Genomic DNA, 24,771 nt, shown 5'->3' with positions numbered 1-24,771 from the left:
TCACTCTTTCTCTGTCCATCTCTCTTCCTTCCCTCATCTCTCTCTCTCAATCTCTCCCTCTCCATCTATTTGCTTCTTTCTGTCTATCTCTCCCTTCTTTCTGCAGCTGTCTCTCTCTCTCTCGCTCTCTCTATCTCTCTACCTATCAATCTCTTTCTCTCTCTGCACCTGTCTCTCTCTCCATATCCTTCTCTCTCTCTCTTTTTTGCTTTCTATCGTCCTCTCTGTCTCTCTCTCTGGAAATAAACACCCTCCTCATGCACCCCAGATCAGATATCCAAAGCACTCACAAGGGCAAGGCCCCACAAGTCTTACCCTACATCCATAAGCCAGACACAAGGTAAAGAAAAAGAAGGGGAAAATAAGGACTATTTATTGCTTCCTTTGAGATGTCTGACCCACTTTGTCTGACCACTTTTCAATGCCCTGTATTTGTGTCTAATGATACTCCACAGACACTGAGGAAGACATTTAGGGCAGTTAAAGCATGATGATAATAATATGGTAAGGGCTAGGGTTAGGGGTATTAGCAATGTCATGGTTAGGTAAGGTTGTTAAGGTTAGTTTACAGGCGATAAAGAGTGAGACCAAGCTGTCAGGTCTTTGATACTATATAGAGGATTTACTGACTTTGTTTTCAGCATCTAAAGTCTATCTAAATGAAGAGTTACCAAGATAGTTAATATGTCAATAGGTATGTAATGCGTAGGCTAATGTAGTCTGTGCTCATCTTTCATGAATCTCTGAAACACCTTTGGATAGGTTACGCAACAAACTATGAATACAATTCAAAACACCCCCAACCATTGACAGAGAACTCTGCAACCCCTCAAAACACCTTCATATTTCAACAAAAACAACACAAAGGTTCAGTTACGTTTTTTTACACTATCGTGCACTTGAACTGTGTGAAAAGGACCCTTCTTCCTCCTCTGTTCCTCTGACTCACGCAGGTTCAATGCAGGTGGGCTGCATGTGATGGAGCCTGCTGAAATATCCTTTCCATCCTCTACTATTTAATGAGAAACCGTGATGACAGAAGGCTAGATCACGACAAGGAAATATGAAATATTGATGTATGTAAATGATGCATAAAAAAAACTTGAAGTACATACCCACGCACACACATACACACGAGCACACATATAAACACAAGCGCAAAAACACATGAGCACACATATAAACACGAGCGCACATACACACACACACACACACATACACACGCAGGTACACGCACACACACAAAAGGTTCCAGATTGGGTTGCAGATTGTGCCACTATATCACAGCGTAATATGCAGTTGCATGGCTATCGCTCCCTGAATGTTTATCATACAGCTACTACCTGACTAAACAAATAACTCAAACAAATAAGGGCTATTAATGTCTCTCTATAGCGTGATGAAGTAGGCCTGGATGCTGAAGAAGAGAGAGGGTGGAGAGAAGAAAAGACAGGGTGGAGAAAGTGTAGAAGATGGAGAAGAAGGGAGAGGGTGGAGAAGGTAGAGAAGAAGAGAGTGGAGAAGGAGAAAGAGAGTGGAGAGGGTAGAGAAGAAGAGAGAGAGAGTGGAGAGGGTAGAGAAGAAGAGAGAGAGTGGAGAGGGTAGAGAAGAAGAGAGAGAGTGGAGAGGGTAGAGAAGAGAGAGAGTGGAGAGGGTAGAGAAAAAGAGAGAGAGTGGAGAGGGTAGAGAAGAAGAAAAAGAGTGGAGAGGGAAGAGAAGAAGAAAGACAGTGGGGAGGGTAGAGAAGAAGAGAGAGGGTGGAGAAGGCAGAGAAGATGGAGATAATGAGAAAGAGGCATGCAGTGTTGTTGCCCCACTGTGCAGCCCATGGCTCCCTGGCTATTTCCATCCCTGGGGGGTGAAGGGGGCAGCATGTGAGGCTGTATTTGGAAAGGAATGTGAGCACACAGAGGGGACTCCAGACACAGCTGAACACATCGTACGACAGCTGAGGGACTGGAGTAGTGATCCAGCACATTTCTCTCACACACACACACACACACACACACACACACACACACACACACACACACACACACACACACACACACACACACACACACACACACACACACACACACACACACACACACACACACACACACCTCAAATCCCCCTGCGTCCCTTGTGAACTGAGTGTGTGTGTGTTCCAGAATGTACTGGCCAGTGTGGCGTTACATGTGTGTGGCTGCATATGTAGATATCCACTGCACGTTTAGCATCTAGACGTAGACATTTCACGTATGTACACATGAGCTATGACTGTATGCCATGAATCAGGACTAAACTTATAACAGGTATCCACTGCAGCAAACCCAATCGGCACCGTGTCAGAGCTAGGGAGAGAGAGAGAGCTATGGGGGGAAGGGGAGGGAGCGACTGAACCAAGAGCAGTGGGTGGCACAGGAGTGCTTCATCTGTGCGATCCACAGGCAGAAAGAGACTGATGGGCACCTCCCGGCCCAGGACAGTCATTTGGCAGGGGGGGGGGGGGCAGCCAGGCTCTCGCTCGGTCCCGCTCTCTCAGCCTCCATTTCTCTGTCTGTCTCTCTCTCGACTCTCTCTCTCAGACTCCATTTCTCTCTCTCTCTCTCTCTCTCTCAGACTCCATTTCTCTCTCTCTCTCTCTCTCTCGACTCTCTCAGCCTTAGTCTCTCTCTCAGCCACAGGCACTTCTCACTTCTGCCCTCCACTTTCCACAGTAACTCTTCAGTGCACTCCTACATTGTTGTGCTCTGTCATTCAAATGTGTTTTTGCGTATGTGTATATCTCTCCCCCTCATTCCTTGTTATCTACTATGTTCAGTCTGTCATAGTATGATCCTTCACTCCGCTTCCTCAGTCCTCTCTCTCTCTCTCTGCCACTTTCTCACTATCCTTTTCTCTCTCTTTCTCTCTCCTATCTCTCTCTCTGCTTCTCTCTGCTTCTCTCTGCTTCTCTCTGCTTCTCTCTTCATCTCCCATCCTGGTTATTCAGGGTCACCTCTGTCTCTAGATGGCTTTATAAGACGGACCCGGAGAGTACTTTACTTAAGTTGCCAATTTAACTCAACATCCCATCTGAGCTGTTTACGGGGAGTACCCATCTACCCGTGACTAAAAGAATGAGTGTGTGTGTGTTTTTGAGAGAGGTGGGGGGAGAGAGAGAGAATGAGACAGAGCTGCAGAGATGGCAAGATTGGGCACAAGAGACCTGTTAACATCTGTGTGTGTGTGTGCCTACGGGCTCAATCTATTTCGGCCATAAAGCCAGCCCCTCCCTACTCCCCCACCACACGACATGAGTGGACAACGCTGCATCTCCAAAAGCACACAGCAACACACACTTTACCAGACGCATCACGCCTATGAAACACACACTATGCCAGACACGTCTTGCCTATGAAACACACACTATGCCAGATGCGTGTCGCCTGTGCAACACACACAAGGCCAGACGCGTCTCGCCTATGCAACACACACTATGCCAGACGCGTCTCGCCTATGCAACACACACTATGCCAGATGCATCTCGCCTATGCAACACACACTATGCCAGATGCTTCTCGGCTGTGCAACACACACCAGGCCAGTCGCGTCTCGCCTATGCAACACAGACTATGCCAGACACGTCTCGCCTATGCACAGATCTGATCTCCATTGTAATCACTCTGGCCCTGAAGCCAGAGCCCTACACAGACTCCCCCACCCGCCTCCCCACACCCCCGTACCCTTGCGGCTGCACTGAGCCAAACTCAATACTGCTCAATTATGGTTGTATGACAACACGCGGTGGCCCGCGGCCAAGCTACAGAGTAGATGCAGAGCGCTCCGGAGAGGGCAGTCACTGAGATCTGACTACATGTCCAACACTACTGTTAAGTACATCTAGCAAATTACAGCACGTTATCTCTGAAGGCTTCCTCAACTCCCAGCCAAGGAAATCTCAGAGTGCTTTCAACACTGCCAGTAGGAATCTCATTACATTGTATGATGACTGTAAAATGACTTCACTGCTACCTACTGGGCACTGGAGCCTCCTACACTCCCTCAGATATCTGAGACTCCTGACACAGTTACTGGACTGGACTAATTGTGATTGAACCTGATAGGGTGCACAAGGGAAATCAATGCTTTTAAGGTGTACTCAGCTTGTAACTGTCCTACGGATGGGTCCCCTATGGTTCTTCACAATCAAGGACACGTTTATTGTAAATACCAGTGGGTTTTTTTTTTCCAGCGTTCAAGTTCGGTTCTCTAACTAGTTCCCAGTATGGGAACTGCATGACTGCAAATACAAATTTACAACAGCAGCATCTCCTTGCCGTACAAGTCACATTTACATTTAGTCATTTACATTTAGTCTAGACTAGGTCCTGTGGACTGAGCCAAGCATTGCCAAGTACTCAAACATTTGTCTAGGCAACTGTGTATGAGCCAAAATGGCGGCCACTGGAATGACTCCAAGTAGTCAAACAAGGGCTGAAATGAGGCCTGGACATTGGGCTGCCTCACCTCCTCCCTCCTCTCTTCTGAGGGCCCCTTGAGCTCGCGGGCCTGGTCGTCTTTGGGGTCAAACAGGTAGACGTAGTCCGACGAGTAGCTGACCAGGACTTCCTGCCCATCACCGCTGTAGCACAGAGACGTCACGCGACACGACTTGTTGGAAAGATGGGCAGGGACAAATCGCACACAGAGACCCGTTGTGCCCCGCCCCATATAGTTACCTGCAGAGTGGAAAGCACATGCTTTATTTAAAAACAAATGAAGAGTAAAGTAAAATAAATGAAGTAATATACTCACAATGCCAGCTAAATACATTACAATGCACATAAAGAGTGACTTCAGTAAATAATAGGGGTGGGAATATCTTGGCACCTCACGATTCGATTCGAAATCGATTCAGAGGTCAACGATTCGATTTAAAATCGATTATCGATTTTAAATCGATTTTGTAATTTAAAAAAAACTTTTTTTGTTTTTTTTACACATCTTGGGCCCTATCTTGCACCCAGCGCAATTGACATTGTCACCGACGCATGTATCATTCCTATCTTGCACCCGGCGCACAGCGGGATTTTCCCTCCAGAGGCGCACGTCGAAATGAACTTGCGCCGAAATGGGCGGGGCGGAACAGAGAAGGCATTTCTCAGGCGCAAGTGGTATTTTGCAGTTTCAAAACAACAGTGCGCCGTTGACCAGAAAAAACCTATTCTAATGTCAGAGGCGCATTGTGTAGAGTCTGTGGCGCGTATTCAGACGCTATTTTAAGGATGCGTGCTTGGCCGCACAGTAGGCTACACTTTACTTCTCTCGTCTATACGAGAGATTTACACACATTTTTTGGCAAGCCATATATAATTACAAGGAAAATAAAGTATTTACCACATGAGGAAATCATTGTGATATCCATATCCAAGATATTTTAAAAATAGGCATACATCTAGGGTACACATTGACCCAAATGCTTCAGGTTAATTGTAATGGCGGTTCTGATGTCTGCCATCTCCTGGCAGATGAGCTGGGTACAGACGCACATTGTCCCTATCACAGTCTGCAATAAGTTCGGCTATACATGCAGTTACGTCAGGTCTAAGCAGGCGTTCTGGGAGAAGTATGGGTTCCCTGGCGTTCCCTGGCGCTATAGACTGCACCCCCCCCCCCCCCCCCCAGTGTTTTACACAACATTGCCATGAATCATGGATGTGTCAATGACATAAATGAGGATAGATTAGAGGACTTTAGAAGACGTGAGGTTGAACCGATGGGTGCAATATTATTACCATGCATACATAACCTAGTGATTCAGTGAGGGTGAACCCAAAACATCGGAAAGTATGTTTTTGTGACTTTTCTTTCAAATATGTTGCCACCAAAAAACGAATGCTATATGGAAAGCCAAAAATGACATAATTAAAAATAAATACATATGTAAAAATGTGAGTCATAAATAAATAAAATGACTAAAAATGCACCAAAGAAAAGCATTAGAAAAAATATATCATGCAGTTATGTGAATGGAAATGGAAAATGAGTCCTTTTTATTTACTGTTACATTTATTTACGCTTACATTTATTCCCAAATACATTTCTTCCTCCTTTAATTTTTCTATTTATTTACACATTTTTTACCGTACTATTTCCCGTACCGTATTTATTTCTTCTCGCGCCTTTTTACATTTCTTTCTCCTACATTTACATTTCTGGCTGCATTTATTTCTGGCTGCATTTATTTCCGTATTCATTCTTGTCTCAGTATGCAAATGAGGTGGGCTATCATTGGCCAGCGCACCGTGTCGCTCATTGGTCTCGCTAGGCCTCTGGCCTAAGTGTTGGTGAGAACTGAGAAGCTGTATGGAGAGATCGGAAGAGATTGAAAGCTATTTTGATGCAATTTGAATCACAGTTTTTTTTTAATGAATCCACCGATCACTTGGAGTATGGTGGCGAGGGAGCTTCGAGGCTTCACAGAGATGGCTGAGCGTAATAGGATGTCTATGTGGCTGAGACCTTGACTCCAGATTTCTTACCCTGCTCGCTCGCTACAATACGCCATACTCAAACGAAGATACCCGCTACCTGTTGTGCAGTGGGATGTAGCAACAAAATAGGGGACGCAAACGTCTCATTTTATAGCTTTGGTGTAAAGTACTTTCATTGTAGATGCACGACAGTTCATTTCCACGAGGGATCAATAAAGAGACTATCTATCAACTTTTTGAGAAAGTTAAAGAGCTGCACACATTGCCTTAGAGTTATTACAATCCTCACGTTATGTGTGGCCTGATTTCATGGGTTTGGGTGACAAATCCAGCGATTTTTTTCTCACTTGTCATTAGGGGGAATATTGTGTTGACAAAGCTCTGCAAAAGCTATCACGTCCTGCAGTTCACGTTACAACCGAGCTGACGAGAGCGGACAAGGATCTCAACTGCTGATGTGCACTGGTTGTGGTTAACTTGCTTAGCTTCTGTTAGCTAAACTAACGGTGCACTGTTTAACTTGGTTAGCTTCCGTTAGCTAAACTAACTGTGCACTGCTTAGCTTCCGTTAGCTAAACAAACTGAACCATGGCAAGCAAAACGATAAACCTCATACGTTAAGGTTGACAGCTTGGGTATGATCAGTGTGTGTGAAGGTGATATGTGTGTGTGAAGGTGACTAACGTGAGTTAGCTGGTTAGCTTGCATAGCTTTGGTTATAAATTACAGAGCTAGGGGAGAGTGGGGTAAGCAGCTCGACCAATGAGAGAGACGGTGCGCTGGCCAATGATAGCCCACCTCATTTGCATACTGAGACAAGAATGAATACGGAAATAAATGCAGCCAGAAATAAATGCAGCCAGAAATGTAAATGTAGGAGAAAGAAATGTAAAAAGGCGCGAGAAGAAATAAATACGGTACGGGAAATAGTACGGTAAAAAATGTGTAAATAAATAGAAAAATAAAAGGAGGAAGAAATGTATTTGGGAATAAATGTAAGCGTAAATAAATGTAACAGTAAATAAAAAGGACTCATTTTCCATTTCCATTCACATAACTGCATGATATATTTTTTCTAATGCTTTTCTTTGGTGCATTTTTAGTCATTTTATTTATTTATGACTCACATTTTTACATATGTATTTATTTTTAATTATGTCATTTTTGGCTTTCCATACCAAAAAACGAATGCTAGTAACTGAAAAAATACAAATGAGAAATGAAAAGTAGAAACATTTCTCCAAACAAGCATGGGAAAATATTGCCGTGATTGTTTCTGGTAACACACGTTCTGGTGGCCTCACGGTCTTCCTCCAGGTAATTCCGCCATTATAATAACAAGCCGCTATGGAATATGCGCTCCTCGCTCTTAAAGGGAATGTGAGATGACGCTTTGATTGGTTTATTGCATATTACGCCCAAACCACCTATGGCTGAGTAACCTCCTTTGGACCAACCCATTTGACATTTGCGCCGGGCGCAAGTGTGTTTTTTCGCCGTTATAATAGCAAATGCGCCATAGAGCCGCCCACACAGCTACTTGCGTTTGGCGCTGTCCTACTTGCGTTTCTGATCGTTAAAATAGGGCCCCTTATGTTGAAATGCAAGCTGCATCAACTATTGCATTGCTCATAGAAAGTCAAAATTGTGACCATTAAAAGCTTTTTCTCTAATAAAGCAAATAGAGAAGGTAATTCATCTGTTGATTTTCTTTAATTATCAAACACAAAGTAGGAAGTGATTTTAGACTCTGAGTTGCAAACTCAAATGATTCAATAGTCGAAATGCATCGATAATCGTTTTATCGGTTTCAAATTGATAATCGATAATCAATCGATAATTGCATTTCAACATAAAATGGATGTGTAAAAAAAACGATTATCAATTCTAAACCGATAAACCGATTATCAATTTTTTTAAAATTACAAAATCGATTATGAACTTTTTTGAATCGAGAGAGAATCGTTTTAGAGAGAATCGAGAAAAATCGAATAATCGATTTTTTCCCCCCACCCCTAGTAAATAACATCAAAATGTAACCAGACAAACTAAAACCTAGCGCTGGTAGGTGTAGTCAAGCGACGCTGGACCTACCCGTAGCTCTTGTGCCAAGCATTCTTCTGTCATAAATCCTTACTGAGCTGTCGGAGCAGCCAACGGCCAGGTAGTAGGGGACAAGGGGGCAGATGGATATCGAGGTAGCAGCCCTGCGGCAGTTTATCAAAATGTCCTAGTTAAAGAATGGAGAGAGAGAGAAAGTGGGGGAGAGAAAGAGAGAAGACAAAAGTAGTTACAACCTCAAAAAAAGAAGTGGAACACAAATGAAGAAAAACTTTCAAAGCTTAAGATAGAAAACAAATGGAGTTTAATGAACAGAGTTCTTACGGCTAAAATCAGAGCATATTGGATATAAGTTGAACAACCATCAAATCAATAATAAGTAATAAATCATTGATGATCACAAAAAATAATATACCAACGCTAGTAAGAATTGTGAAAGCAATTATCTTTTCAGACAACAACAATACTGAATGCTGGAGCGTTTCAGACAGAGGGTGAATAGAGATATTCAGAATGAGAAAAGTAATGTGTTTTTGGATCACTGAAGGGTGTAAATCTATTCTAGCAGACCCCATCGATACAATTATGAATACTGAAAATTAGCATAAGAGGTCCTCTTTAATTTTTTACCCACACTTCTGGATGCACAATACAACATGAAATGGATTAATTTAACAATAGCTTGGGTGTATAATGGTGTGGTCAGGAGAAACGTATTCAACTGCACACACACACACACACACACACACACAAAGAGAGTTATATTCATGAGAAGCCTCAACATCACACACCTTAACACCCCTTCACACTCCACCAAATGCACTCTTTTGATAAAGGCTACCATGTGTAGCTTGTCTTGCACACTCAAACCCACACACACAGACACACACAGACACACACACACACACAGGCCTTCCTGCAAACTGCCTGTACCCACATTGTCCTGCACAAATAACACCACACATCTTCTTACCCTCTCAGACACAAACAATCTGGCAAAAATACAAACAAACAAATAAGCATGCACGCACACACACGTGCAAACACACACACACACACACTCTCTCACACACACACACACACACACACACACACACACACACACACACAAACACACACACAAACACACACACAAACACACACACACACACACACACGCTCCCTGACTGTCCTCTTTGTGGGAGCAGTGGAGTGCAGTGTGTGTGATAAGGGTGTGGCTGGTTAAAAAGCTTATTTCTGCTTGGCGAGCTCTCTGACACTCAGCCCATCTGACAGCCACGGCTACATAGCCAGCCCCCCATCCCATCCCCCCGCCTCCCCCCGCCCGCTGGAGGGAGTGGTGCATGCTGGGATGGGAAAGTCCTCCTGCGGTCCTTACATCTTTACAGTCCTCTTTGGTGCAGCTGGTCTTCATGCGCAGGTCAAACCACCGCACCGTGCCGTCCTCTCCACACGACAGGAAGGTGTAGGGGTCGTTTGGTACGGTCATAATCTATGGGGAGAGAGAACGGACAAACAGAGTAAAGGGAATGGAATGAAGTGTGTAGAGGGTAGAAAGATAGTTGGACAGAGCAAGAAACATAAGGTGAAAGGTGCGATGGAAAGAAGAAAAAACAAATAGGAAACCGGGCACAGCAGGAAAGGTTGCAAATCTGACACAGCATTTGCCACAGGGAGTAGGGACTCTGTGTGTGTGTGTGTGTGTGTGTGTGTGTGTGTGACTACAAAAGGTTTTATGAGTAAACATGAAGTTAGACTGTAAGACAAGTTTGGATGAGAGAGGGTAACAGATGAGACCAGATATGACAGAGGCAATACACTGTGCCACAAAAATGCCTTTTTACCTTCCTGCCTGTCTGTCACTTCAAGAACACTGGGCCATTTAACTGCCACCAAACTACTGCTTTTGTAAGCGCCAGAGAACCTCCCACATGCCATTAAAAGTCTGACACTCGAGCACTTTAGCCATCAAGCTCACAGACACGCCTCTTGTGTCTGGCATGGGAAAGCCTTCAGTGTTCTCAGTTATGCATATTAAAGCAGTTTGCATGAATAATTATAATGGGTTATAAAACTTCTTCTACTCTGCTTTCAGCAGAATTCTAAACATTAGGCACTGACCGAACCTGCACCTCATTTTCGATGTATTTACACAGTTTTGCTCATTCCTTTCTTCTCGTTAGTGAATCTTCAACTGATTTTATATCTCCCCTGAAGCAAAAGCTTCACACATGATTTTCCCACATTTTTCTACGACCTCCAATACTTGTTAATCTTTACTGACAGTCCATCAACCTGTCTTCACAGTTGGTGGACTTCATCTCATTCTCCTCCAGAACAGAGTCTTTCCTACTGATGTACTCTCAATCACCGGCGTTCATTATTACGGACACACGGGCAATGAATACGATTCATTCTTGGATATTATTAAATGTTAAAATTGGCTTATAAATATTTAATTCGTTGTTAATGATTCAAACCTAACCCTTTTTCACTAGAAGGAATGTGGCATACTGTCCAGCTAGTTCCTCCGTAAGAATCTCATTCGGTTTGCTCATGATGACTCATACCTCATAGGCTGTGCCGTAGTGGCAGGTGAACTGGCATTGTCGGTTGAGGTCAGGGCACTTCTCTGTGTGGGTGTAGAAGATGATGCCATCTCCTGAGCAGGACACGATCTGCTGATCGTTAGTGTGTGGCATAAACTTCGCGCTGAAGATGTTCGCCCGGTGCCCTGACCTTATAGTTGCCTTGACCTGGGAGACGACAGGAGAGGAGGATGAAATGTGGCGCCGCAGAAAGTTCTAGGTCACAGACTAGTCAATGAGCCAAAGATACATTGTACTAACCAGTTTCAAAAAATCTGCAAAAAGCACAGAGTATCCTCAACAGGTAACTACATTTAAGAAACATTCAACAAACAGTCGACAATGTATCACTAACAACTGCCTGTTAACTAACTTGATCCTAACCCACTCCTAACACAGTCCTAAATTGAATCACCACCTAAACCTAAATTTAACTGTACTCCTCACGGTCATCAGAGTGTCAACAGAGAACACTGAAAATGAGATTGGACCAGGTCCAACGCACTATAACCCATTTGCTGGGGATGGGGGGTGGGGGGGGATTTCCCCTCGGCTGGTGTGTACATCCCTGCCACTGCTGAACTATTTGTTTCCCCAGTGGGGTCAAAATGAGTCACCACTCAGAGGGACTAATGCTACTTTACCAATAGATCGTATAGAGCACATAGAATAAAACGTATCATTTTAACTTTTAATTTATCTCTAGTCTATAATCTAAAGTGCAATCAATAATAAAACCAGAAATGAACTGTCACTGGCGGCTCTCGCACTGGTGTTTGTGATGGTCCTGGGTGCATTGGCCTTGGTCCATGCATGGTCTTGATCTATTTAAGCCAGCTAGCGCAAGCTTTAACAGCTGTTAGAAACATCCTAACAGGCTTCATAGTACAACATAGCCCACTGTGGTTCGTGATTTATTTTCGTGAATAAAAACGTTTCAAACCATGCCCCCTTCTTTCTCCACAAATCCCACCCTGCCCATTTAGCGATGGTGTCAACACAACAAAAGGGGTAAATCAAGCTGAAACACCAATAGGGCAAAAAGTGAGAGAAGGTTTCGGAAGAATGCTAGGGTCTGGTCCTCTGGCAAAGTTATAGAGGACGAAAATAGCCCTGTCAGGCCTTCATCTGACTGCAACTCACAATAACAAGACAGGCCGGCTCTAAAGGGGTCATGGAAGATTTTATGGCCATATAAACACAAAAATCACCTTGTGGCCACTTTCTGATGATGTGGAACTTTCTCAGAGACTAACCTGCAGCAGCTCCCTGCCCTCCCTGCCAGGTTCTGATTGATGGCGAATATACTGAGTGATGCTTATTCTAGTCATTGATATGAAACTCTTCACTTTTTCAACAGTTTGGCAAATAACTACAGCCTCACTTGACTCATGTCAAAAGGATGTGAACTGGTAGGATTATATATTATGGGCTGATGACTTGAGACTCTGAAGGGTGACACGCAGGGAAAAAAGAGAAGACAAAATACTTGCCTTTCTGTTGTAAGGGTTGGTAATGACTAAATTGGTGTCATCAGAACCTGATAGGATGTATTCTCCCGTATCATTCCAGGATATGGTATTGACCTGTTCAGAAGACAAAGAACAAAACAGACAGTTTGAAAAAGATTACTTCAGTGTTCAGTGGTTTCCTCTTCAGCTGAACTTGTTGAGTCACATTGTGCTGCAATATGAAGGTCACAGATTTAATTCCCCAAAGGGCACAAAAACACTGATGAAAGAATTGCCTTTCCTGTGCCACCAGCTGCTTTGCCTCAAAGCAAATGTGATAATCTAATGATTTTAATGCTTACAATCAACACAACACAAACTATGGAGAACCGATAAACATTCATTTCTTATCTGGGATTACACTTAAATCTTAAACCTCAGGCAAAATGTGTCTGCATCTCCTCAGGAGAACATTCTTTGTGTCACACCATTCACCAAAATACCTCCATTGACAAGGATATCTAAATCAATATGTTCAGTCAAAGCCAGACTGCAGGTATTCCTATTAACAACAGGAATTTCACTCCTCTGTATTCACCATCGATAAGATCAGGTAATATAATTAATTCATGCCCCATATACTGAATGGCTGTAATTTCTGTAAAGAACAAGATTGTGGACATTATACCTACAAACTTGCCATCTATATTTCCATCTGCCGTATCAATTCATACCAAATTTTTTGTTAAACAACAAATGTTCTCCTTGTGCAGACCTGATATAGTTATAATGGATGTCAGCAATAAGATAGTGTTCCTTGAAGCCTATTTAACAAAGCTTGTGAAGTATTGGTTTCCTGTACAACAAATCTCTGGGTCTGCTTGTAAATGTCGATTTCTTGTATTCACATTTGGCAGTTTAGGTCATGTGCATAAGCTGGTCACTAGGGGTCTCAGGATAGTTACATTGAAAAAAATGAGAGCAGAACAGTTAGCAAAGTACTGTTGCAGCTCATCCAGAACTGGAAGTAACCATATTTGGAGGAGAATGTGCTGTGTTTACCCATAAGATTTATTGTGCTGCGGTTTAATTACTGTCGACTGAGTCACATGTTTGAGTCATGTCTGAGCAAAAAATGCATCTGCTAAATGTGTGTCCTTGATAGCATGATACATTGCCATATAGAGATAGAACATGTGTAGCTTTTTGCTTGCTCCCTGGCTGTGGATGCTGCAACCACATTGTTTTGGAACAGAAAGTTAACTACCAGTGTTTCCATGGGGAGCTGTAAAGGACCGCAGCCTGAGAACCAGATTGCTTTGTGGGAAACCGTGTCCCTTAACGCAACTTCTGCCTATCAGAGAGCCGTCGATCAATATTTCATTAACTTCACTCGAGCAGGCAGCCATGCCACCACACTGTCTCTTCTCCTCCCATTTCTCTGCTGCCGAGGCTCCCGTCGGTGCACTAAAGACCGAAACGACGGGCTTTACCATGCTAGTTCATTTGGTTTGACCTCCACTCTCTTTGCCTCCCCTCTGCTCTGCGTCGTCATTGTGAATGGTCTAATCCCCTTCTGCGCAGGCAGTAGCTCTTCAGCTCTCTGCTTTACCCCACTGAACAGATGAGCAGCTTTGAAACACTGTTAAGTGGTGTTATGCTCTCATGGTCTCCGCTGGACTTCCGAGTCTATTTTTCCATCACCCCCCCCCCCCCCCCCCAAACTTCCAAGCCATCTCTGGGATGGTATTATCCATAGACCGGGGGGAGGGGGGATGTCGCGTAAGCATGATGTGCTAAAATAAGACTGTGTCAGTGATGTCAGTGGCTGGAGAATGCAGCTGCTGGAAGCCACTCGAAATGCAGGTCCCAGGTCAGGAGTCGGAAACTGTAAGGTTATCTTCCAGGCTCTGATAAAGGACACCCGAGCCATCTTACCGTGTGGTTTAAAAAAAATTTAAATAAAGGAATTTCCTGCACACAGGCATAAGTCCTCCTCTTCCCCAAACACACACACAACATGAGCCATGTGGGTTTGTGTAAGGCTGATCCCTGGAGAATCACATCCTGACAAAAAACAACTATGGGATGGCATCCCTAAGCATATAAAGAACAAGACCTGATATTTATATATTCTGCACACACACGCTTGGTTAAACCTCCCCTCCCCGTTCACCACAGCTATGGACACAGTCATCTACAATCTGCCCCTAAACATGAACCAGTCATTTTTCCTCTGCGAAAGCTCTGCCCACACCCTGCTCAGTCGGTGGCCAGTGGAATGCCAGGTTGGCACAGGTGGGTGTGTGGTGAGTGTGTTCTTGGTGACCCAGGCTAGCAGGACCACTGAATGTGCTGCCTTCTGTTAGCGCCCATGTGTCAGGCTGTGGGCAAAAACACTTCTTAATATAAATGCTGTCAATATTCCAAATCCATAATATAAGCTGTATATATTTTGACCCTAACATTTCGTGCTTTGGTAGATGCTTTCGTCCAAAGTGACTGAGAGTATTGTAAAGATATCCATTTTGTCATCAGTACACATGTTCCTTGGGAGACCATGGTGCACTTGGCTCAAGTAATCGAGCGACAGGAAGATGTGGCATCACACAGATCCACACACTGGTGAATTCATGGTCACCACAGGCATAGACAAGATTACTGTTAGGAGTCTGTGGGTAGCACACAGTCCTTGAGCGAATCTCAATTTTGCCAACCCCTGTGACTAGATCTTTGACTTGTAGTAGTTAACCACAGTCCACAATCCAAGTATTCAGTTCTTTGTGATATTCATGATCTGATCAGATTGCCATCTCCATGTTTTATCTCCATGAAATATTTCCGCTTTCCATCTCTGCCCACTCCTCCTCTCTCTCACTTCGCTTCTCTCCTCCTGAGGAAGCATCTGATAAAGTGGGAATGAGTTTTACCAGAGGGAGGTGGACCCAATGAGGCATGATACAAGGGAGGAGGGGGTGGAGATGAGATGCTTATATGATCTGCTGGTTTCAACCTTGAGGGATTTTCAAGCTTTTTTTTTTTCGTGTGTAAGGCTCAGACATGGAAAAGCATGAATGGCCATGGTAACATCAACTAGGTCACAGGTCTTTATTCCATGGATGATGGGGAGATATACTGCTTTCAATGCCACTATACATCACTTTGTCACCTGTACTAGCTCCATGCAGAGACAGGTAAGGAGACATTGGCAGGTAGGGGTGGGGGGAAAAAAATCGATTAATTGATTTTTCTCAATTCTCTCTAAAAACGATTCTGTCTCGATTCAGAAAAGTTTATAATCGATTTTGTAATGAATTTATTTTTTTACACATCCATTTTATGTTGAAATGCAATTATCGATTGATTATCAATTATCAATTCGAAACCGATAAAACGATTATCGATGCATTTCGACTATTAAATCATTTGAGTTTGCAACTCAGAGTCTAAAATCACTTCCTACTTTGTGTTTGATAATTAAAGAAAATCAAGGGATGAATTACCTTCTCCATTTGCTTTATTAGAGAAAAAGCTTTTTCTTGTCACAATTTTGACTTTCTTTGAGCAATGCAATAATAGATGCAGCTTGCATTTCAACCTAAAATGGATTTAAAAAATATATCGATTTAGAATCGCATCGTTGACCTCTGAATCGGAATCGAAACAAATCTAGAGGTGCCAAGAGATTCCCACCCCTATTGGCAGGGCAACCTGAACCTCATCGTGTGAGGTACCACCTGCGCCTCGCTATACAAAATGGAAGGTTGTGAATATTTTCTGTCCTTTGAGGGCATATTTCATTGGAAGTTAAGAGACAAGGACATTACCGGTAGTCAGTGTTATAAAAAATAGATTAGTATAGAGGGGTGGGCATGCCAATGATGACTGCCTCAAACCTGATAAAAATGAATGACACGACTGTGAGATAAAACTCCAGAAGGTGACACCTAAGTGACTTAAAACACCTCTTTCAAAAGGAGAGTTACATTACCCCAGAACCTCATATGCACACAGTCTGGGATCCAACATGCTGCTAAATGATGTGGCACCAGGGCTGGTCCTGTCTAAGGTGCAAAATGTGAGTTTTATACACTGCTGCACACTGATTTGTACACTGCTTTGTGGCAATGTGAAAATGACACAGGGATTCATACAAGCTCTTACCAAAACACAGCACGGTAATAATTAGGTGAAAAGAAAAAAGGGACTTTACTCCAGGAGCTCCAACACTCGGCCCACCATATACAGTCTGAGTCTGGGAACCAATAACATGCTGATGACTTATGAGGACCAACATGAGAGCTGCTCCAGAAAGGCCCAGCGGATTAAAATATAAAAACGGAGCAACTGCCTCAGGCTTAAACGTCGCCAGGCACTTATCCTCTCCACTGAGTAGCGACGCACCGACCGGGGCTCGCAAACTTCAAAAGCAGGCGCTGAGCGACGCAGATGCCCGCATCAAAGATCTCAGTGCTAGTGTTTCTCGTGTCAGAATCACTGCCTTGTCAGACCCAGTGATCTAAGTGAGGGTGTGGAGGTTGCGATGAAAAGAGAAAAAGAGAGCACAGTAGTCAGTAGGTATATATATGCATATGTAGAAGCTGTATATGGTGGTCATACACACAAAAACCCTCTCCACTGTTGGTTTACAAAGTAACAGCTTTAGCAACATTAGCAACAGTTGTCAGAGTGACAGTGTGCACGACTGCCTCACATTCCACAGCGGTAAGCGTGGAGAGTGGCAGTAATGCTTGCTGTCTGCTGTCAGTCAACACAAACCGTTCACACGGCGACAGATAAGGAGCAGGACACAGCAATCTTCCGACAGAAATGACACACTCACACACTAAAGGATAGTTTACCCCTTTTGAACTTAGTCAACTTCAGTATCATTATATGCTCTATAGCATGTCAGTTGGCACCCAGCAAAGGTTTGTTAATCACTGCAGCATAGAATGACTTATTTTATTAGCAAATTATCATTAACCATAAGGAACTAGTCACTATTCATTTCAACCGTAGGAAACAAGCTTTGTTCAGCAGAAACACTGCTATTAACTCCTTATTTTAGACACAAGAATACAAAAGTATTATGGGACTCCCAGGCAAATAAACCTCGTATCCACCGGGGCCGGCCCGGTGCCGGAGCCGGGCCGGTGCCCAATCTGGCACCAGTTCTTGTGCTTCCACCGGGGCCGGGCTGGTGCCTGAGCTGAAAATCGGGCACCGGCCTGGCTCCCTGGAGGAGCTGGGGCCAGATCGGGCACCAACTACGTCACAGAGGTGGGCGGAGTTAACCCACCAGAAACAAAAATTTCCGCCGCCATTTTTTTTTAGCCATCAAAAGATGATGAGTGAAAACAATGAAAACATACATGGAAAATCGATCCAGTAGTGGACCATGGATTAAATAAATACCTCGATAGCAATTTATCCATCAACAGAAATGCAAGACAAAATGGAAAAGTCAGTAAGGAAAACTACAATATATGAGGTAATACGAGGAGAGTCTGAGATAGCAGGGTTCAAAAGGACAACAGACCTAATAACAAACACGTTAAAACTAATAAAGAAAGCTTTCATCCATCAAAATGTGTTGGTTTGTCTGTCTTGTATACATTAAGTCTTTCAATCAGGTATGTTGTTTTTGTGTGATATTACACTTGAAATTAGTAGTTGACTAAGCAAGTTCTTGTAGCAGCTAGCTAACTAGCACTCGCTGCTAGCTGTCGTGGGGTACTACTACAGTTGTTATGCTAATCAACTAACTCCCATCATGAGCTGCATTGCCTGCTCGTAGAAAACCGTGATTGCATCATTAACTGAGACCGTGATGTAGTGCTGGTTTTGTATTGTGTGTACTGTAGAAGACGTGCCACTTGAAAACGAATAAAAAAATAGCTCTTGACTAAGCAAGTTCGTGTAGTAGCTAGCTAACTAGCATTAGCTGCTGTAAGGTACTGCTAAGGTTGTTATGGCAACTGGTTAGTATATCAGTGTATTAGCTAGTCAACTCCGGTCATGAACTGCATTGCCACTCGTCTGATCTACGTGAGAAAATATAGAAACCCGTGGCCAAGTAAACAGAACTTTAACTTTAGGTCGTATGGTAGGCTACTTCATGGTATTAAAAAGTTAAATATAATTAAAGTTTTTATCAAAATGAATTTGCCTTCTCGCTGGAAGAAGACCACTCGTGAATAACTCACAACTGTAACCATAAGAGCATGTAATAACATTCCATGACGTTTCATTTTGGTGCTGGAACCCGCTCCGGCGGTGGAAACGCAGGCCGGTGCTGAAAGGAACCAGCTCCGGCTCCGGCTCCGGCACCGGCACCGGGCCGGCCCCGGTGGAAACAAGATAAAAGATGACTACAGAACGGCTGAGTTTTACAGAGCTGCTACAGCTTTAAAACACAGTGTTTATTCATGTTTCTCATACTCACACAGCCATCGTGTACATTCAGTATGGCTTCAAGCTTCAGGCGCTGGACAAATTCCCTTCTCCCTGTGAGGAAAGAAATGAAAAGTTAATAACTGCAGTTACTTCTCTGAAAACCAGGTGACAGGGATTTTACAAGACTTTCCCGATTTAATTCCTTGAATTACACTAAGAAGACATACACACTGTGTTTTGCTGAAAGCAATCATTTGAATCATTTTGCCATCCATACCCTTCATTTGTCAGAGGGATGCACTCACCAGCATCCTCTCATATGCTACCAATAACGTTTCAGTGTGCGGTGAGACACGCCAGACGTGTTCTGGGCAAGAAACACAGAATTTATGGACATTTCCTATTTGATTCTATTCCATATCGATCGATCCTGTTCCTTCTTCAATTCTGGAGTGCACTGCGCTCAAGAGGCCCCCGAAACTGAATGTCACATACATCTCTGCAGCAACCGATTGTGGACAGTGGCCTACATTATTAATCCAACCTATGTTTTCTTTGCCCTGCTTGTTCTGCAATTTCCCTTTCGGGATCAATAAAGTAATCTATCTATCTAACTATCTCCACGCCGAGAGAAATGCATGACTGCTGAAAGCATGAGATAAAGGTGTGCAAGGTCAAACTTCACTGTAACTTCACTCAAAGACATGATTTGGCACTGCCTAGCTCCACTGATGAAACTTTTGATGAAATATTCATGACATCATCACCACATTTTCTGAGGAGTCGGATCCATTTCGCCATCCTTCCTCTTGTCAAAAAAATATTTTCTTTCTCTCCGGCGTGTAGCAATTCCTACACCACAACGCCTGTTTGATTAGGCTGAACAGAGTAAGGCACTGTTGAGTCTCTCAGACTTCATAGACAACTCCGAAGGCCCTCACCCACCACCCAAAAAAAGACACAGATACAGACCCCAAACACCCCTAAATACATTAACCTGCCACAATTCCACTAGAATTACAGTGAAAACCCGGGGTCTGGCCCACCAAAACAGACGCAAGAACAGCATAATTCAAGAACCACGTTAAATGCATTGTCTGGTCACCATTCCATTAGAGTAACAATAGCCTGCATAATCTTCACTCAGTGGACTCGACACACAAACAGACAGTCAGTCAGAACTAAAACTGTGTGTCTGATCATTGGGAGAAGGCGCTCTTTAAGGGGTGAGGACTGAATTAAAAAAAAAAGAAACATAACCATTAATTTGCTTCTCTGTTGAACATGATCATAAAACTGCCATGGTTTGCAAACAGAGCCTGATGTTCACCTTTGTTGACCATGTGGGGTGAGGCATCACTGCCTCTGCATGCTGACACGGCTCCATCCAATGCTATGACAGGTAATGAAACTGACAGGTGGCCGCGCTGGGAGGATGTGGTTATGATGGGACAAAAGCCTGGATTCTCCACAGCTTAAACATTCAGTGTGAAGCTCTGGGACCAGGGGATATTCCAAGTCTGTGGTTTGGAGGCAAACCTGGGTAAGTTTAGTGAGAGTAAAGTGGTAAACCTAACCAAACCGGGGTAAGTGACCTCAGAGTAAGTGGTGAACCTAATACAAGAGCCCTATGGCTTCATAATGCTCCTCAATTCCGTTCAGTGGTGTGCCCTGACCAGATCACATGAGGAGAAAATTACTTTGTGATTGTCAGGCTTCCCCAGAGTCAATGGCATCAAGCCCTCTCCAAAGCAGCTGTGGACACTATATGGACACCAGTGCAACATCATCAAAAAGGCTTCGTACAAGTCTGAAAGAGACAGGTGTCACCACCACGTATGTTGTTACTGAAGGCACAGGAAGCAGACCAAAGTTATATTTAAACTGGGAATGATAAACACAAAGTTTACACACACACACACACACACACACACACACACACACACACACACACACACTCTCTCTAGACTACTCAAAATCTGAATACCTCTGATAAGCTCCTGACCTCTCTTCTTGCTTACAACCCTACCCCTCCTCCATCCACCCATATCAGAAGCTGGATGGCTAAATTTAGTCACGGACCTGAGTAACGGCCTGCCACCAGTTTGTTTTCCCCCAGTCAGACTGCAACCACTTACGTGTGTATTCCCAATCCATTAGCAATGACAGCTCTGATACCTCACCGACCGGCGCATCTAAAAACAGCACTTGCCAACTCCTCAAGCTCCACAGCCACTTTATCAGCAAACCAACACTACCCGTAAGGAGACTCCATATTTGCCCCCCAGTGACGGAGTGACTCGTCAGCGAGGAAACTGAACATATGCTGAGTTCAGGGGATCCATGATGGAATCCCGAAGGTTGTTACGCAAGTGTGCTTTGATGTCAGCCAAGAGGCTCTGCCACTTCTATCTGGACAGTGGTATTGGGGACAAGGTGTCGTGTTCCACAGAGGACTTAGCTTTGAGTAGTGTTGGGGATACAGAATACCTCACAAGCATCACAACACAAGTCAGTGTCCATTACAGATACTAGGGCCTTTTTGTCCATTCTAAACACTAATCATTACCACAAAATACAGAGTACAAAGCTGGACAGTGCAAGACAAGCATGACCTATGCGTAGAACAAACAGAGCTTGGCTTCCTTTAGGACCACCTCACAAATGATGTTGACATCAAGTTGACAGGACAGACTTGAACACAGCCATGTCACACACACACACACAGGAAGGAACTCCAGCACTATGCCCCGTGTGAACGAGAGACACTCATGATTCAGAACCAAACTTCTCTTTTCTTCTCCTTTCCTTTCAACCTTAGTGTCATCCTTTCATTTGACCTTGATATTTTCTGTCAGTTCAGAGTCATGACAGAAAATCACAGGCTACTGAGAAAGAAAAAAAAGAAAAAAAAAACTCCACACCGCTAAATCAAATAACGCCAGCCTGCAGAGTTTATTCCTCCCACATCTCCAGGCCTTTCTCTCCCTGGACCTCAAGACGTGGCTCCCACACTGTGTTTGCCTTTATGAAAAGTAGGCCTGCTGTACGTCTACTGCTTGATTTATAGTTCTCGGGCATGAACTCCCAACTTACTCACTCACTTTCCCTCCTATTCACCCACAAAAACTCCCTGCTAATACGGCCCTATCACAATATCTTCACAAGTAAACTTTCTGGTAAAGAAAATGTCTTGTTTGCATAGAGATTACCAAATAGGTAATTATTAAAGGGTTACAGAAATGTTGAAATTCAAACAATTTTCTGAGATAAACTATAACACACAATATGACAAAAGAAATGACCCTTCATTTCTACGGATTCAACACTGACTGTGAGACTGGTTCGTCAGCAGCACTAGCCTTCATTTTGGCATCATTTCTGAAACTGCACTGAATGACTAAGAGCTGCTTGACAGTGAAAATCAAAATTGACACTTTCACACAGGTTTCGCAATGTGACCTTAAGTGGGAGACCATCCCACTGAAACCCACACATTAACAGAAGGAAATTGAGGATTGCTGAAGCGCTTTACGTGAGAGCCGTTGCTCAACAAAGTTGCATCAACACTACCACTCTGGTTCATGCCATAGAATGTGTGGTAGCACACCCCAAAAAGGCATGACTCAACATGAAGAAGACCAAAGAAGGGATCAAAATGTTCATGACTGCAAAGATTAATGCATCCCGAATACCTGATTAATTTTAAAAACAATATATAAAGACAGTCTGGCTGATGTTCACGGATATTCATTTCTAAAAAGTCAGCCGAAGCTCCAACTTTAGTCAGAATACTTGGCAGCAATCAGTAAGCCTTTCAACACATCTACAGAGAAATACATCATTCACAGCTGAAATAGATTGGGGTTGATGGTCGATAATGCTTCTGCACTGCAAACAACTCTCTCCTACTGAGCCTTTACAAATGTTCTTATGACTACATCACCATCTCACCAATTCAGTCAGTCAAGTGCTGAACGCATGATGGGCTAATGCACGAACTCCAAGTGCTCAGAAGGTAAATTTCCCACATACAGGTCATAAAAATGTCCTACAATGCAGACGTTGGAAAAAAGGACGCCTTTACAACCCTGTCAAATTAGCAGTCACATTCGCATTGTAGTTTTAACTCAGAAGTGCTACTAATCTAGCAGACTATTTAAAACAGCCAGAACACTATGAGGAGAAAAAGGGCCACTGAAAGTACACCAACATCTTAAATATGTGCTAATGATGCTGATGAAATTGGATTCATGAGTCTGTCAACGTTTCATTTTAGGGATTTCAAATTTCACTTCCATGTGGCATTCTTAATGACTTTGTTTATTGATTCTAGACTGAATGAAACCCACACAGGACTAACTACAACAGCACAATACTGCACAACTGGGACTAAACAAGCTGCAAAACCAATACAATATGAATTTGGGGTGGGTTGATATCCAGACAGTATTGACACAAATGGACAACCTGTGAGCCATTGTAGGTGCAGGCTGCACTTATTTGTAATGAGATCTGTCAGAGGATCGCAACTAAAAACAAATTCACATTATCCTAAAGTGAGTAAAATGGCAAGGCTAGTCAACACATGAAATGCCCCTCATGCATGATGTATGTTATTAAAATGCTTTAATAATGACATAGTGTAGCATTTCCTTAACTAAGAATAGTATGAGTCAGGTGCCTGGTAATACTACAGTTCACATCGAAAATCTTTCTGTATCATTGCAAACATAAATTGTGCATAATGACCCTAGAAATGACAAAACAAAACATTACAACATGCCTTCCTCAATGACCATCACATCAGCAGCAAGAATAGCTGCAATGGAAACTCTAGGTGAATGCCATGGATGCCACCTAAACGCCTTATAGTTGTACCGGTAGTTGAATGACTCTGGCGGTGTACCAAAATAAATAACAAAGAAGCAAACAACACTCCTTGATACGCCAGATACATTATTTTGTCACCATCTGAATTGTGGTGCATTTATTGTAGGTCTGGAGTTGTACTAAACATTTCTTTGAATTGCCTTCTTTCCTGGATAGGCTGTATCACGTCAAAATCAACAATTCACTTTTTGCATGGGAAAAGAGACTCAAATGACACCATTAAACTGTAGAGCGAGCATAAAGGTGTAATATTGAGATAACAGGAACCCGAAAAATAGCAAGAATAGGAAGTCCTATGCAGGTTCAAATTCATAAGAATAGTCTTTTACTAGATTTCTTGATATTTTCAAGAGTCTCAAACTGTGTGAAGGTGGGTGACTATCCTCTCTTAAATATGAAATCCTTGGACCCCCCAACTGCACTTTTATTTTCTTGAGAATGATATTACAGAAGTACGCAGAGGCGAGGTACTGTGAGAGACCATCAAAACAACGACTTGATTGACAGCGTCATTTGGTTACTGAGCATATTTGACGTTTACCCTTTTGCTGTTTAAACTTCTACGAGTAGCGTTAATGTAATGTTGCTTCAAACGTGTACTCGTGCATTTAAACATAATACACAGATATCAGCAACTGAGATGGCAGGCTATCGAGAGAAGCACAGCAGTGAAGCCTGCCACCAAGAACTAACCTGTACTAACTAGCTCATAAGGAAGCTAGCGTCTCTGCAAGTTCCAAGCTAGGTAGTTAGCTAAGCCAGTTGAAGGGTACCGTCAATTGCCTAATGTAAAATGGTCTAATATAGAACACATATGTTTAGGTACCAAAGTAAGTGTAATGTCCCCTGCTGTGCAACGCTGTGAACTGACAATGTCAAACCATCCTGAATAACTTAATGATACATAAATCGCATTAG

General features: G+C 43.2%; 1 protein-coding gene across 4 annotated transcripts in view; it reads right to left on the bottom strand.

Annotated features, from left to right (window-relative positions):
* The window catches only part of dcaf6 (ddb1 and cul4 associated factor 6), a 45,985-nt gene that overhangs the window by 20,716 nt on the left and 498 nt on the right, over nt 1-24,771 (bottom strand). For all 4 annotated transcript variants that reach the window (XM_080838342.1, XM_080838343.1, XM_080838344.1 and 1 more), the window contains exons 2-7: nt 19,010-19,071; nt 12,604-12,696; nt 11,093-11,278; nt 9,901-10,014; nt 8,556-8,691; nt 4,495-4,706 (exon numbers count right to left, since the gene is read on the bottom strand). In XM_080838342.1, coding sequence (XP_080694468.1) covers nt 4,495-4,706; nt 8,556-8,691; nt 9,901-10,014; nt 11,093-11,278; nt 12,604-12,696; nt 19,010-19,071 — 803 coding nt within the window. The remainder of the gene's footprint in view (nt 1-4,494; nt 4,707-8,555; nt 8,692-9,900; nt 10,015-11,092; nt 11,279-12,603; nt 12,697-19,009; nt 19,072-24,771) is intronic.

This window comes from Sprattus sprattus (genome assembly GCF_963457725.1).
Source record: "Sprattus sprattus genome assembly, chromosome: 5".
Lineage (NCBI taxonomy): Eukaryota > Metazoa > Chordata > Actinopteri > Clupeiformes > Clupeidae > Sprattus > Sprattus sprattus.
This window is presented reverse-complemented; position numbering and strand designations above follow the sequence as displayed.